Source organism: Chelon labrosus (genome assembly GCF_963514085.1).
Source record: "Chelon labrosus genome assembly, chromosome: 13".
NCBI lineage: Eukaryota > Metazoa > Chordata > Actinopteri > Mugiliformes > Mugilidae > Chelon > Chelon labrosus.
In genome coordinates this window covers 24,390,491-24,406,702 of record NC_140346.1, presented here as the reverse complement: position 1 = coordinate 24,406,702, position 16,212 = coordinate 24,390,491, and the positions used below count along the sequence as shown (strand labels likewise).

Below are 16,212 nucleotides of genomic sequence, written 5' to 3'. Positions count from 1 at the left end.
TGCTGGGAATTACAGAAGTAAATGCTTACATAATGATCTGTTTGGAATCCTTCTAATATGTGCAATAACAGGGTTAGGGTCAGGATGCTGTCATTGCTTTTACACAAAATTTACTCAGGTCTGTAGACCCTAGAATATGTAAAATATATCATACAATACCACAACTGGTTTTTAATCGCTGTAAATTAACGGATTCACCACGCAGACTTTAATATTGTAGTTTATCCAGAATCCCTGCTGCACGATGGGACTCGCCTCCATGTTAGAATGTAAATGAATGAACCTCCAACAGCCGCCAGAGGGGGGCAATGATGAAGGCTGTTAGTAGCACTGTGGTACTCAAATCTCCAGGGAGGGACCTCCTGGGAGAAGGTTATACTTTGACGTAGACTTTAAAATGAAATCCACAGAGAATAAGTCAATGACTATCAGGACAATGTCCATATTTAGACATGCAGCCACCAAAAGGACCAGTGCGTTGTTGGGGAAACCATAAGTGTGAAATTAACTGATGGAAATTTGACATTTATTCAGATTTTGCTGAGTAGGGGCAACGAGAATGTGTCTTCAGAAGTTAATAAGGTTTATAATGTAAAGTTTGTAATGAGATTTTTGGATGAACACACAAGTAGACGCAATAAATAAAGACCAGCTTTATTTCATCTTATTACAACAGTGTACAACAGCTAGATACATTAAAGGGCTTTTCCAAAAAAAAAAAAACAATCGGTCGATCCGCCAGCTGAAAATAACTTCAGAGCTATAAAATTTTGTAAAGCAAACACGGCATCAAACACTGCTGCAATCATCATAAAAATTAGTTTTCCCGTTCATCACACTGCGGCACAGAACTGTCCCTAACAAGAATGAAGTGCCTCTGTTGTTCTGTGATATCACCTTCTAACATAGACTGATGTTTGGAGGAGGAACAAACCAGCAACTGTTTCTGCTGCTTGTTCGTTCGTTTTTCTTTTTGCAAAATGCGAAATACGTGGAAACTGAAGCAAAATCAGATGCGTCGTCACTCTGAATGTTGTCGTAAATTGCCTGAGGTAAAGTAAATGATATCCACGTGAAGTGAAGCGACATCAAACAGAGTTGTGTGTTAAATGAAACAGGGAGGTTGAAAAGTGAACTGTATCCGGTATCTTTAAAGACTATGAAAGTTTTTCTGAGGCTGAAGTTGCATGCCACATTTTGCTGAGCGTCAGTGCTGCTACATGTCCTCCAGTTGTAATATTACTTCCACAACAGGTAAGCTAATATGATACAGCGATATCAAAATGTCTTAGACTACCGTTAAACTGCTTTTTTACAAGCATTCCTAACAACAGCACTATCGGTTTCTCATAGAGATGAATAATTAGTTCTGTTATAGCCACCACTTAAATCATAAGTGACCTGAGGTATGGAGCAGTCTGTGAAGAAGTTCGGGAAGGCCAAAGTGCACAGTGCATTGTCTTCTAAGGGCCCTGAAGCAGCCTCAGAGTGACAGTAGACCGGAGGCTGGGCTGGCCCTGTTCGCAGGCCGTCCCCTAGTTTCTTAGAGGGTGCTGAGCAGCTAGTCCAGGGCTCAGAGTAGAGGAGACCGCTGACTAAATGGTGAGAATCGTAGGAAGCAGGATCCGGGCCTCCCAGCTCTGGTTGCATCCTGAGCGGCATGCCTTGATAAAGGTCCTGTTCGCTGACCATGTTGCTGTAATCTGGCCCCAGGAGCTCAAAGAACTCTGCAGCCTCAGGATTGCCTCGTTCCAAGTCCTTCAGCGTCATCCCAGACGTGGAGCTGACTTTAGAGCAGTTCGCCGGCTCTGTGAAGAAGGACGGGGGCAGATTGCGATGCCTCAGGGGTGGCTTCTTGGCTTTTTCGCCCCTTATATCCTTCACAGGGCTGAAAAGGGCTGCCAAACTCTTGCTCTGTAAGTTGGCCTGGACCCCGTCGCGCTTAGGTAGAGTTTTGCTCTGCAGAGGGCTCGGCTGAGTCAGGGGGGAGCCCTGTCTTTTCACTGGGGCTTCTACATTCCCTGGTGTTATAATGCCGGTGCACCTTTTGATCTGCTTCTGTAGATACTTCCGGTGGTTGACTTTCCTTTTCGATTTCACCGGCTTGTCCAGCGCCAACTTGATATTGCTGGAGGCCGAGTCTATGAAGCTCAGCAGGTCCCTTGTGGTCTCTCTGTAGTCCTCGTCATTTTCTGCCTCACCCAGGAGGCTCCCATCTAGACTCTTTTCCATCTCGTACTCCATCACAGAACCAGGGAAGCAGAAATTCATGAACTGCGGGTTCATGATTGCAGTCTGAACAGCCATTACTCTGTTGAGCCTGGCGGCTACACCTGTGGCGTCCACTGTGATCCCTGCACCAAAAATCTCTTCAGAGCATGTCTGACAAACTCTTGGTCCTGATGCTGCTCATGAAGTTCCTGTAAACATTCCAGAGTAGAAGTGAGGCGCTCTGAGGAAGGCGAGGAGATCTTTCAGGGGGCTGGGCTAATGATGTCAGAACATCAAAGAGGAGGGGCCACGGGGCCGCGAGGACTTAACTCTTTGCTTGTGCCCGACCACCTGCATCTAAGAGGGATTTGTCTGAAATTCCCTGCTGAGTGGAAGACAATAACCTCTGTCAGAACTCTCCCCCTCTAGTTTAACTGTTTGTGCGTGCTCTGAACCAAAAAAAAAAAAAAAAAAAAGCTTTCATGAAACCGGAGGATATTACTGTAACAGTGAGAAGAAAAGCCTTTAAAGTCCTGCTGGATAGTCTTTTTCTGCTGGCAGAGCTGCAAAACAAAAACCTCTCTACTGCACGATCATCAAAAAAAATATTTAAACCGAACAGATGAATAAAAATCCGCTTATGAAAGTAATTCATGTGATTTTTCTTTGCTTTTTTTAAACCACCATACAATCATTTCGCGTCTTTCCTGCCTGGTTCACCAACTAGGAGTTAACTTGTAACCTAATTACTTTTTATTTAGGCACTGAAACAAACCCCGCTATCAAATTACGGCCTATACTGTAGCGTGAATGGCTTCTTTTTCTGTGGGAAAATCTTTGTGCCCAAACAGATGCCACTATTTGGGAGAATCTTCCCAACTGCTCGCTTGTGTCTTAATCTGCTCATGGCAAAAGTTGATTTCTAGTACATTCCCAGGCCAGTGGGAATTTCTGCCCTGGCCTGACAACTATTATGGGGTGCCTTTGACATAAAGCCCTACAGGGTCTAAATAGCCTCTATTCTTCGTGGAGCTCTGAAAGGGAGCTTTGTGCCAGAGATTCATTAAATTGCACCTCACAGCCCCTTCGTAAAATGGGTCTCAATAATGAACAGTCGATTTAACTAGAAAAGCTGCCGGAGCTGTTAAATTAAAGGGGAATAAAGTGCAGTTCAGGCTCAGTGTGCCAGAAGAAGTGTTGACCTTAAGAAATCCTGGGTATGAAACTTCTCTTGTAAACAATAACGTATTTACAGGAAGTTTCTTGGCCAGCACCGAATACAATGGAGGATGTGTCCGAGAGCCAGACTGTTACGCCGCCAGCACTTATCTGAATTTAAGTGGAATTTCGAACGCATTTCAAGAGAATTTGGACTGTTGGACATAGCTTAACTCAGGGTTACGCCAGGCCTTTATGCTCGGTTTAGCAGAGAAGGAGAGAAGCACTTTTAGTCTGATCCATCCAACCCTTCCATTGCATTAAACCTCAAGTTGCTTTTCTTATTTTAAGACAATCTGCAGCTGAATATTTGAGATAGAGAGATAGCAAGTAAAGGTTCTTTTCTCTTACAAAAGTCCACACTATGGTGAAACAGTGACTCATTGAAGAGGTGTGTAAGTCTTTCCTGTGTTCATTTCTGATTTGAACTGCTCTAGTACTATTTATCCAACAAAAACAAGAAATCTTACTATTTAAATATATATATATATATATATATATTACATTTCATATTTAAGATTCAAAACTTTTGTATTTCTACTTATTAAAAACTTCACTGTCTCGTTATATTCCTATAAGTGTAGGAGGGAAAAACAGCTGCAGACGGCAGCATCTCTGGGCAGATTCAGCGGAGGAGTACTGAGCTGTTAAAGCCTGTTAAAGTCATTCGGCCTCCCTCACTTCGCTAGCGGTGAAATTTTTTTGGCAGAGTGACATCATCACAGTTGTGGCAGCCATACCCCCCCCACACACTTTTTTTTTTCCAGTCAGGGGGTCTTGGCTTTTGTGCTGGTGGGTCATTCACATCACAGAGCCTGACGCACAGATCCCGGAAACAAGTTTCTATTGTTGCATAAAGGCTGAGAGGGTGAGAGAAAGAGGGAGGGCTGCAGCAGCAGAGAGGCTAGAAAAAAATATATACACATAAACTGAGAAGGAGGCTCTTAGACTTGTTTCCACTCTCAGGACTTTGGTTGCATTGTGAAACGTTTCGGATCTGATTTTAAAAAGAACCATTTGCGCTTTTTTCCTAAAACAAGCCACTTGTTCCGTGCTGCTGAGAGATAGTTAAACATTACCACCACTCCCTCTGTCCCCAAGAATTTACTTATTCAATAGCACCCATCCCCAAGAGAGCAGGGTGCTCAGTCCAACGTGATGTGACACGCACAGCCTTAATCTCTTCCTCTACTAGTGTGTGGTCCCTGTCTGAGCGGGGACATACTCGGGAGTTTGAGGTTGAGCGAATACTAATAACAGCTCTGATTGATGGCCAGTGTCAGAGACGCAGAAAGGGCTGGCAAAATTAATGACCTCTCAAAGTCCTGAGAAAAGTTTAAGGAGGGCATTTAGCGGCGGACACCCCGTCCTCCCCCATGTTTAGCTATGTTTCTTTCTACTGAAGCGTCCGAAATTAAGTCAAGCTCCGCGACAAAATGCTGAAAAGTCGGGCTTTGTGTCCCCTGGTAGAAAATCAACCCACATACCAGCGCTGGACATGTTTCCCCAATCCGATTCACAAGGTCGTGTCATGTCAGGAACTTCTGCTTAAAAAAAAAAAGAGCAAACAGCTCAAAGAAAATGACAGGAGGACGTGTTTTAATTAGCAGTCAGTGTTTCTGGCTCGGCATTTTCGTGACATTTGAGTCTTTTATCTTGACATTCAAAAAGATTTTTTTAGAAAAAGCGTCTTCACGGCGAACTACAAAAGGATTCATGGTCCCCGCCGTTTGCTGCATCCACACACCGCCTCACTCTTAACCTCCCATCAACCCTTCTCAACCTCTTTGGCACCACAGGAGTTGTATTAATAATATTACTTGCAGGGGGGGAACAAACCGGAGTCTATGGACTGCCTGGGTGCCACAATTTAGAGCTTTAACGGCAGCCAGTGAATTAATGTGTGCCAGGGGGAATCCCACAGGTTAGTCCACAGGGGTAAGGTCAGCAGGCGCAGCCGCAATAACCTCCCACCACTCACTTTATTGGCCTCCTCCGATTGGGTTTTTATTAAATCTCAAACACGTGCAATTGTTCTTGCTCGGTGGACGGGGAACTTGAAGGCCTCAAGAGTTTCTAAAAACATAACAAAGAGTCTGCTCAGCAGAACAAAAGCACATCCGTGCATGATCAAAAGAAAATATCACAATAAATCTGCAGTTTTTTTTAATCAGTTCCACTGGAAGACATTTTTCTTGGAAAGGAGAGGTTATAAAGAACAGCAGCATAGGACATAAATAGAAAACTTAAAAAGCAGTGAATGCACTTCAGAAAAAATTAGTTGTCTTCATATTTGGTGCACAAACTTTTCTCCTGAGGCTTATTTAAGTGTTTAGAAGCACACCGTGATATATACTTCCTTTGAAAGAACAAATACGCCGGAATGACAAGAAAAAAAACTCAAGGGGTGCAAATTTGTAGTGATGAAACTGAACGACATCAAAGAATAACTGTGAACGCAGCCCCGGCTGTAGGAAACACGAGCTTGGAGGCAGACGGGCCTTAATGAGTTTTGTCAAAAAGAGGATCATCCAGGTTTCTGATGATGACACCGTGGTCATATGAGTAAACAAACAAATGTATTTACACTGCAGCATTGTTGTCAGTAGTTTTTACGCAGCAATTTCTGTAAATAGTACAGTACCTTTTTATCTCCAAGCCCTTGAAAAAGTGTATAGTTTGGCATAAAGAAATGGAGTGCATCTAAACAAGACAAAAGAAATGGCTGCAGGATTTCAACAGATTATAAAAGAGAGAAACTTTGGCATAATGACGCAGAAAGCACCTTGTGAAATACCACATCGCACACATTAAAGCTAAATCCATGACATCATGAACAAAAACCCCTGTTGAGTTTTTTTTTTGGCTTCTTTTGGGAGACAAGGCGAATGAATCAGTTCAAGTTGTCTTTCTGAGCACGTTTGATCCACTCCCGAAAATACTTCAGCTCCAACGCCCGCGCAGCCCGGACTGACGGTGGATCGAGGTCGTTGCTGTAGCGCAGGTCCAAGTGATGAGCGCCGTCAGGGATCATAATGGAAACCACAGAATCTGTTATGTTGTGAGTGACGCCGCCGGCCGACCACGGATCGAGTCCTCCGTTACTGAGATTAAACAGCAGAGACACACGGGTACTGAGAACCAGACACAGCATATGAGGGCGTTCTCTAACTAACGAACTAACTAACATCACAGCTGATTTCTGGCGTCATATTTTTATTTTTATACACCTTAAGAATCACAGCACGTGTTTTGTCATACATTTTTCCCACTTTTTTTTGTAAAAGTGTTGAAATAACACAACACTTACTTTTCCCACTAGGGGAGTGATGTATTTATCTGCTTATTTGTGTGTGTATATATATATAAACTGAGCTATGGAGGTCAACCTGGCCCGAAAAGCCCAGTCTGGTCTGACTGATCAACGACCTGAGGAGACACTCAGCTATGTTCAGCCCATGGGCTGAAGCTGGCAGTGGAGTGCGGACGGAAAATTCAAAAAGCGTTTTAATGGACATGAAATTAAAACACGCCCACAATGAGTCGCAATGCAGTATGAGTTGTGTACAATTTAAAACAGTTTTTCAGGAAATGGCCCTTTCAGTCAGTGCTGTTGCTGATGATTGGCATTTTCAAAACATTTTATCTAAGTTTGATTTAAAATATTAAACTGGGACTGTAAGTCTGAGTCCCAGTAGACCACATGTGTAGAACAAATGTCGTATTTAATTTGCTATTTTTGTATTTATTTAATATTTATTTAATGTTTGACTCTGTTATAATTTATTTGTAACCATTTTACACATGTTTTTATGCATGTCACTTCTTATTTTTATTTTTTATTCTATTTGTATTTGACTCACCTTGCAACTGTCACTTTATGGGAGTAACAGCAACAAAACAATTTCCTTTAAGGATTAATAAAGTATTCTGATTCTTCTCTTGTGTGCACTGTCCTTAAACTATATGCTTACTATAAGGATTATCTCATCCTATCTTATCTTTCATTAATACACAGGATTAGAAGTTACAATCCCTTGTGCCAAAATGCCAGGCAAAACACATTTAGAGGCCCTGTCCAACCGAGAAACCCTAACAAACCTACAGTCATGTGATATGACGCTTAACCTACAATCTAAATAAACTAAGTAAATTCTGCTGGCTTGTATGTCCCACTCAGCAGCAGAGGCTAATTCAAACCTTGTGAAATATAAGCTAACCTAATGCTGCTGGCTTGTATGGCCCGCTCAGCAGCTAACCAAACAAAGAAATATCGCTACCAACCAACATGAAGACATCAAGATACCTGGCCTAGTCAACAGCAGTATGCAGCATGTCACTGGGGTTTTCTTAACCTAATATAACTTACTTTAGTGTGTATATTTATTTAAGTACTGCATATTTATGTCTACATCCTGTGGTTTAATTAATTATCTTAATTAGCATACAATAAAAACCTGCAAATCTGCACTTCAGCTTCTCCCTCGCCACTAGATCTACACTGCAAATTTACCAGCGACGTTTACCTGAAGATGATGTTGCTGTGAGAGGCGATGTCTTTTCCCCCGTAGACCGTGCCCGCCCAGTCGGCCCGCGGCCTGACGCCGAACATGCCGTTGCATTCATCAGAGAAGGCCTGGAAGTTCCATTCCTCTGGCTCAAACATGTCCTGCACGCCATCTGTGCACATGGGCATCACCATCTCCGTGCACGCCTGGGGGATGAGGGATTGAGCACATATTTATTCTGACAGGTAAAGCTGCGCAGTGACACCTCGATTTATACGGCATGACAAGACGGATCCGTGGGCTGTGTTATGCACCTGATAGAACCAGCCGAGTATACCGAGGCTGCTGGTTGCCGTCTGAGATATGTTGAGACAGGAAGAGCTTCCGGTGTAGTTATAGTAGACCTTTGCCGCTTGGGAGACACCGTGCAGCAGCTGTTGGTCAGTTACAGAGGAATCGAAACCGAGATACTTGCACACCACCTTGAAGATATAAGACGTTAAAAAACAAAAACAAAAAGAATTAATTTGAAGTTTGAATACATAATAGTTTACGCTGAGTTATGATATCTATTAAAAGCTTCATGCATTTTTAAATTACATTTAAGAGGAAAATTTAAATATCTAATTTCCTCACATCGGAGTTGTTTACTAGGCTGGAGACTGCTTTCTTGTGGCCCATTAAGTGTTTTTCCACATAAAAAGTGGTGGCGCCTGATTTGCATATGAAATTCCCTGGAATGAACTTGAATTTATAGCTCTAATCTTGGCACGAGAGAAAAAAAAAAACAAAAAAACAAAAGCATTCATTTATTTAATGCAGGCGATCTAAATGATTTAAAATTTAAAGGTCTCATAAGTGCCGTTTTGTTCGACCGTGGCGGATTTCTCAAAATTAATAGCGTGGATGATAAATATTTGAGTTTCAGCTCTTGTTTGATTTCACTGTGTGTTGTTATGGTTGCGGCGGACGGAGTTGGCCGCGCCTGTTGTTCTGCACTCTTTGTGAAGCGGGGGAAACTGGGCTTGCTTGTTTGGAGGTTGGAGGGGAGCTGCGCTAGTGTGGAGTCTGTTACCAAGGCCTTTGTCTGCGGGCCGGGGAGGAGTTGGTGGTCGATGGATGAGGAGGGCCACAGACATGTCCAACCAAAGATTTATACTGTGAAAAAAAAAAAAAAAAACACACCGCAATAGCCCCAAAGCATCTTCTCCTTACTTTTCAGATAGGATTAGGCTTATACATTCATCTCTGCCAACAGATTTCCCTCCTCTAAGCCCTCAATACCCCGTTCTCACACTCACTCAGATAATCACATTAGCTTTGTCATTAAAAAAGCTCCTCTTTGCACCCACTGCCTAAACCGCTTAAACCACCCATAGGGGTCGCATACATTAAAGGCGAGGAGCCAAAAAACTTGAAATGACCATTTAGTGTTTATTTCACCCAACACGACTCTCCTAGATCCACGATGTACGAGATAAGTAATGAAAACTTGTATCACGCTAGCAGAGGTTTATTTCAGATTCCTGCTTGGGCCACGGAAGAGGCGTAGTGGAGCACCAAACAGAAAGCTGGGGGTCACTTGCAGAGTTTGGTTTCTACACGTGACATGCCGAGGTAGTGCCGGTAGTATACACTGCACCCGAGTCAATCAAACCCCCAGAAAACACCCGGGGCTCCTTTACTTTACAACAAAAGCCATTTTCTAATTCCAGCAATGGTTTAAAAAAAATTTTAAAATATTATTTTTTTTGCATTAGCTTCATTACAAGATTTTAAGCACGACTACTTTTTCACGTCACGTGTCTGGTTAAGTATTTGTAACAGTCCCATTCACATTAGAGTGGCGAACTTTTGTTTGATGCCCTCTTGAGCCGCACTGGGCAAATGCCCTCTTTCTGTGGCGCCATGTGAGCGCCCGGACAGGAACACCTCAGAGATCTGACGGAGTGTGCAAATGAAAGGGCCATTGGTACGAGAGGGAGAGAGAGAGAAGAAAAGAACGGTGGTTTACTTGTAGCTGCTCATCTAAAGAATACTTAAAATCCAAAAAAGAAACAAGATCCTTATGAATATTAATGAAGTTAGTTGACAGCTGTTGTAAACAAAAGCTCGGAAGACCACAACAAACACTTGTAACACAATTGGCTGAATGACGCATTCATTTCAATTAAGGACGGCCTGTCAGGCCAAATTAACCAAAGATAAAGTAAATTTAAAGTGGCACAACCAATATGAAGGTCAACTAAAACTTTTATTAAACTGGACAAATTGGGGCTATGTTTTGAATCTTAACAGTATTTTTCTTAGATGGCGTTTGTTTGTACCTGGATTGGCCAGCGAGGCAGCGGCTGGAGGAAATTAGCTTCATACGGGTAGTCCACCATGGCCAGATTCACCCACGTTTCCTGAAGCCAGCTCTTGAAGACGACGGCATCGGCCAGGGTTTTAAGAGGGGCGCATAGACTGAATTCTTCCGACAGCCACTGAAGACCAGACGCTTGTCGAGAGAGAGCGGAAAAATGTCATTAAATTAGCCATGTCTTAGTAAATATGTCTTTAAATAGTTACAGTTCCAATCGAACAGCTGTGGAAAGCCTTAGCCAGGGTATGAAGCATTTCTGAGAACTGCTAGTCCTGACCTCTCATGGCTCGCTAAGAAGTGTCATACTGTGCTTGCTGGATTTATTGATAATCTCAGTGAGCTTCTTCTTGTTAAGTGCAGACAGAAATGCCAAGCACTAAAACAGAAAGTTAAAAACGCTGTCCGCAAAAATAGGAACTGGTCTGCCTGTCACTGTAAGCTTCCTCTTTAAAGTCCCATCAAATGAATTATTAACACCGTATTAACATTATCTCATTCTGTTTAAGCATTAAATCCAAATTATGGGCCATCCTGATGAGTTTAAAGGCTCAAAAGCTAAATTGACAAAACATACGCTATGCTGGAGGGTGATTTTTGTTCTTGAGTCGGCTCTATAAAGCATGAATAAATAATGATTAACAATTAATCAAGCCATCAAGTAACAGCTTGTAAGTTCTTTGCTTTATTCAAAAGTGACTTTGGACTTTTATTTTCCTACTGTAATATCAGCTGTCTGGATTCAGGGTTTAGTCGATGGCTGCACAGAACTTATAACGTTTTCTAGACAAGACAAGCTAAAAGGCGTATCTCCAAATAAGAACACAGCGCGACTTACCAGTGGAGGAGACATTATTAATAGCCTTCCATGATTTTCTGATGTTTACGTCACAGTTCGGACCGCTTTTGGCAAAGTCCTGCGTTACTATCTTGTAGAAGCCTCCACATGGCACCATACCAGGGAACTGCCATATCGGCGCGGAAGCTGCCAGAGCTCTGAAACGCAAGATGATGCAAAACCGTCTTTAAAAAACATGCTTTATTCTCCAAATCATCAAAAAAAACGCACATCCATTAACAAGGAGGTATGAAAGTCAAAGGAATGAGGGTCCAGGCTATGACGGCTAGTGTCTCATACTTGGAAAATGGGCCGCACAGATTAATCTTGTTGGCTCGAATGAACATCTGGTGTTTATTATTCACCAACAAGAGACGATGAAGGGAAAGTGTCTCATCTTTGGACTATTTGCTGTGAAATGGAATTTCTTGAGTACTTTTTTGTGCAGAGCTGCAAACATAGCAAGATGGCTAATGCCTGCTTGGGAAACTCTTACCCAACAACTACATTGGGGTATTTCATCCTAAACCAGGCCGACAGCATCCCTCCATAGGAACCTCCGACAGCGATGACAGGGCTATGCTGAGCCCCAGGTAAAGTCCCCTTGAGGTTCTGAATCAGCACTGCAAAATCTGCCAAGGCCTGCTCCGAGGTCAGGTAGTTCAGATGTTTGCTGTCCTGCAGGCAAATTAAAAGTTCAAAATCAACAAAGCATCATCTGGAAATTTTACTCGTAGGGAATGTGCGTGCAATTTATTTTGGCTATATTTCAGTTTCTTAAATAAACATGTCTGCATTTGCTATTTAATTTGGATATTAGGCAGAACTGGTTGTACGAGTGTGAGTCTGCATCTTTGCTTACGCTGTAAGACTCTTGTCCAAATGGCAGGGACTCTCCATAGTAACGATGTTCTGCAAAAAGCAGCATGGCGCCCAACTCCTCCGCAATTTCCCACATGAAGCCCTGAGGAGAAGGCAGTAGCAGGTGTCGGATTAGACTGAAGATTACGTGCAGGGTAAATATAGAAGGTAACAGCTGGATATTTACAGTGTTGTTGCAGAACCAGGTGATGTCGCCTTCGTTTCCAGTGTAGAACAGAATAGGTCCTCCGGGCTTCTGCCAGTGTTTGTCCGCCACGAGGTACCTCTGTTTGAAGGTGCCATCCTCGAGGAATCCAAAATGATCGATCTGTAACAAATAAAAACAAGACAATAAATGCAATTACTATATATTGCCATTTTTAAAAGTGTTCAGAAAGGGATTACAAGCATCTTAACTGTGACACCACGTAGTACGGTGACATTAGATGCAATCTTGTATTGTCAGCCCTAGAGTCAAAAGATATTCTTCTCAGCATCATGTAATAATTAATTTAATTATTGTCTTTAATCAAACAAAATTACTGAATGCCTTGCCCTGTGCTAACTACGGTGTTGTGAAGATGGACTCTGGAGTAATTAGCCCCAATTTGTATTAAAAAATGTCTTAAGGGATGCCACATTAGTTCCACTTTAGATGAGCTCTGAGGCATCCTTTCATAAAACCTCAGGGATTCTCGGGGTATCTTCCCCTTTCAGGCATATTTCCCGTGTTCTTTATTAAACAAAGGCAGAAAGAGCCCGACAACTTCACAGAGAGGACAACCCCATGAGCCTACTGAGTTGTCCAACCCTTGAAACAGCCCCAGCACTTACATACACAATGTTTCTGTTTTGTTTCTCCCCCCCTCCATCCTCGCTCCTGTTCCCTCCTCGGTGGACACAAAGGAGGCAGGAATTTTATGAGCCAATGACAGCATAAAGATTCTGGGGCCTCAGTGTGTTCACTCAACCCTCGTCTCCTTCACACTTGGCAGTGCTTTTAAGTGTGAGACAGTTTAAAGGGAAAGTTCAGCGGTCTGGCAGCCAAGTAAGTTTCAGCTGTATTGATGGCTCCATGGTGTAGTGTTAGAATTTTGTCAACAGTGAAGTTATTCTGCACCCTTTAAAAAAGTCTTATATTACGTTTACATTTTGTGTTACTGGCTTCTTTATGCAAAGATTTTAAAAGTTGCACACGCCTTGCAACGCGAATGACACTCTCCAGCTTCTGAAAAGCGCTTGCGGCGCAGACAAAAATACTCCTGTGAAAAACTGCGATCTAAATAGCCAAGCGAAAGTGGACGTTGAACGCATAAAGTGCTTGAGAAAAAGGACTCCTGGTGAGTACTGTATCACTTGCACCCACTCAGTATGCACATCACAAAACCTATGAGCTCCGTTTCATAACACATCCACACCCCCAACAACATAGTGCCACCGTGTGGTCGCTGCAGGCAGCAGCTCAGCAGTCGGCTTCAATTAAAATTCAGTGCATATCCTGCACATCTACCAGGGCCGGCATGTTAACCGTTGCGCAAGACAAGAGGCTGCATCTGCTGTCCAGCAAATGGAGACATGGGGGAAACAACTGAAGCACCAGTGCCACTGAGGTGCAACTTGAAGGATGCTAAAGGACACTTCCATTCATTGTCTTGAGGCAGAGTGCAGTCGGGAGGATTTCCTGACGACAACTGCTGGATCACTTGGTGCTCTCTTCACAAGCAGCGTGTCCAACAAAGTGTAGAAAAGCCCGCATGATTGATGGTTCTTCTGTGAATGTGGCAGACTTGGTACTGGTGCTGGAATGTGGCTCGCAAAGATTTTATTTGTTGTGGTTTTCGAGAGGAAACATATAATTTTTTAACTTGCTTACTGGCTAAAAAACCCCCCACATCAGATCAGATAGTGGGCGTTAGAAGGGAGGAACTGGTCTTTCTCTCAGCTCGGCTGATTAGAAACAGGATGTCGTGGGTTGGACCAGGTGTGGAGCATTGTCCACAAATCAAAACAATCTTTAGTGGACACACATTATCAACAGCAATACAGTAAATATCATCCATTATGATGAAGGTCTGCAAGAGTTATTGCAGATTACTTTCTTAATTAATCAGTTAGTTGTTTGCACATTAAGGCATCAAAACAATAAAAAAAATGACTATCTAAAATGACTAATTTCCTAGAGAATAAAATATGTTGCTTCATTTGAACCAATCAAAAAAACTGCATTTAATTTACTGTATTGTAAAATCAGTAAAGGCAACAAACCCAAGTAATGTTCTGTACTTTGCTAATTTACTATACTTTTTATTAAATCCTACATCTAAAACTAAGAGATGATACTAAACTTGTTCACCTCATTATTGCACTACTGTTTACAGGGCATTACTTGTTGAATGCATGGTTTATATTTACTTGTGTAAAACTCAGAATGTCCTCTCTCAGTGACTAGAAGCAAACTTTTGGAAAGTACATGCAAAACTCCCGAGGTATAAGAATTAGAAGGGGGAAGGCTTTATTAATTCAGATTCAGAAAACTTTATTTGTCCCCGGTGGGAAAAACAGAATAAAGTCGAAAATAACTATAGCTAATTTAATTACAGAATCAAGAGCTACATGATTCTGACACTGTCTGCTTGTGTACCAGTGTAAATATATATATATTTTTTTTTGTGAGTTAAAAAAAAAATCCATGTTGGGTAACACAGTTAAATTTACTCCTCACAACACTCCTGACAAAAGAGTGAGGCGCACACAGTCTTGTGAGTATATGAGTCAGGGTCATAAGTCACTAAACCTGATGATGAGCTTTGTACTATACTGAACAACATGCAATCCAAATCTCCATGAAGCACCAAAAACAGAAAAAAAAAATGTAAAAGGCTGAATGAAGATCAGTCAACCCGCCCTCAGAGGCAAAGTGTTTCATAGTCACTGGACCCTGGAGGCCTCTTTAGGCAGAGAGCCAGGAAGGATAGTTACAGATCTGCTGGCAGGAACCGGGCCAATTGTGATGGTTTTCCCTTCACTACAGGAAGCCAGATGGAAACACCTATTGTCTGCGGACGCTACACACGAACGTCTATAGAATTAAGTGTACTGGGAATTTTTAGAAAGAGCAAGTGGTGCAATTATTTGCCTTATAATGTAGTGGCGAATAAAAAACAGCTGAGTATATTAAATGGAGTCAGGAATAATCACACTTTTCATTATATTTCAGGAAATTTTTCTTTATGCAAATATAATCTAAACATATTGAATTTTTGTCAGTTATATTTTGATCATTATACTTTTAAATCCAGCCCTCATATGATGCAAATCAAGCTTTTAAATGAGAAGTGAAAGCGAAAGATGCAAAGGAGGAAGAAACAAAACTTTGAGATTAATTATATTAATAATAATAATAATGACAATAATAATAAAGAGAACATTTTAAACTCACCTTCTGCTCAAAGTACAGTGTTTTATAGCTGATGGGGGGCTCAGGGGAGTGAGGCAGCCCACCTCGCCTGGTAAAAAGTTGAGATTTGAGCGCGGTCACGTGTAGACAAACAACACACAGGGTTAGGATGCAGGTAACCGCAGCTCTGTCCAAAACCTCCGTCCTGCCTCCGGCCATCATCATCGACGCCACTGTCAATGTCAAACACAACACTCAAAACCAACTGGTCCTCAGCGCATGATTGCCGAGGTGATCTATCTGTGTTTGCACTGGGGGAGAGAAGAGTCCCGTAAAAAGAAAGGAAGTGAGACTCCCCTGTCAGCAAATCCAGAGAGGTGTTGCCAGACAGCTTGTGAGCTAAATTTAGAGTCAGACCTGAGGCAGTCCGCCGTAGCTGCCGCTGCTGCTCAGGAAGCACCGGGTTCAGTGTCTTCCCCACATTTTTAGCAACTTTTATGTAGCCCTTGTCGGCTAGCAGTCATATTAAGCAGACAGCAGATGGGTCCTACTGTAGATGGCTCGCAATGGTTGATGGGAGTTTGAGTTCTGCTCGGGCTCAGCTAAATGCTAACACTTTAGCCGCACTTCTCGTAATATTTCTCACATTGTTATGGAGACATATTGCAAGTATTCACACACATTATTCATATTATTGAAGTCATCGTGAGAGCTAATGTTGGCATGAGCGCTAGCAAGCTAAAAAATAAATAAATAACGTTAGCCTAGTTAGCTTTACCTTGGCTAACAGCATATTTCTATGGGCTAACAGCAGGCT

At 42.3% G+C, this 16,212-nt stretch overlaps 2 protein-coding genes across 2 annotated transcripts; both read right to left on the bottom strand.

Moving 5' to 3' along the window:
- Positions 1 to 908: 908 nt before the first annotated feature.
- fam181b (family with sequence similarity 181 member B) lies at positions 909 to 2,568 on the bottom strand (the record flags this gene model as incomplete). Its single annotated transcript, XM_084558260.1, is given in 4 exon segments — positions 909 to 2,381; positions 2,384 to 2,464; positions 2,467 to 2,532; positions 2,535 to 2,568. Coding segments are annotated over 4 exon segments (1,215 nt in total). The 3' UTR covers positions 909 to 1,347.
- A 3,016-nt stretch (positions 2,569 to 5,584) lies between these two features.
- Positions 5,585 to 15,923, bottom strand: prcp (prolylcarboxypeptidase (angiotensinase C)). Its single transcript, XM_084559546.1, has 9 exons — positions 15,438 to 15,923; positions 12,186 to 12,326; positions 12,000 to 12,101; positions 11,634 to 11,815; positions 11,138 to 11,295; positions 10,265 to 10,437; positions 8,252 to 8,419; positions 7,956 to 8,143; positions 5,585 to 6,533 (listed from the first exon to the last, which is right to left on the bottom strand). The coding sequence occupies exons 1-9, from the start codon at positions 15,618 to 15,620 to the stop codon at positions 6,323 to 6,325; spliced, it is 1,506 nt and encodes a 501-aa protein (XP_084415672.1). The 5' UTR covers positions 15,621 to 15,923; the 3' UTR covers positions 5,585 to 6,322.
- Between the last annotated feature and the right edge of the window lie 289 nt (positions 15,924 to 16,212).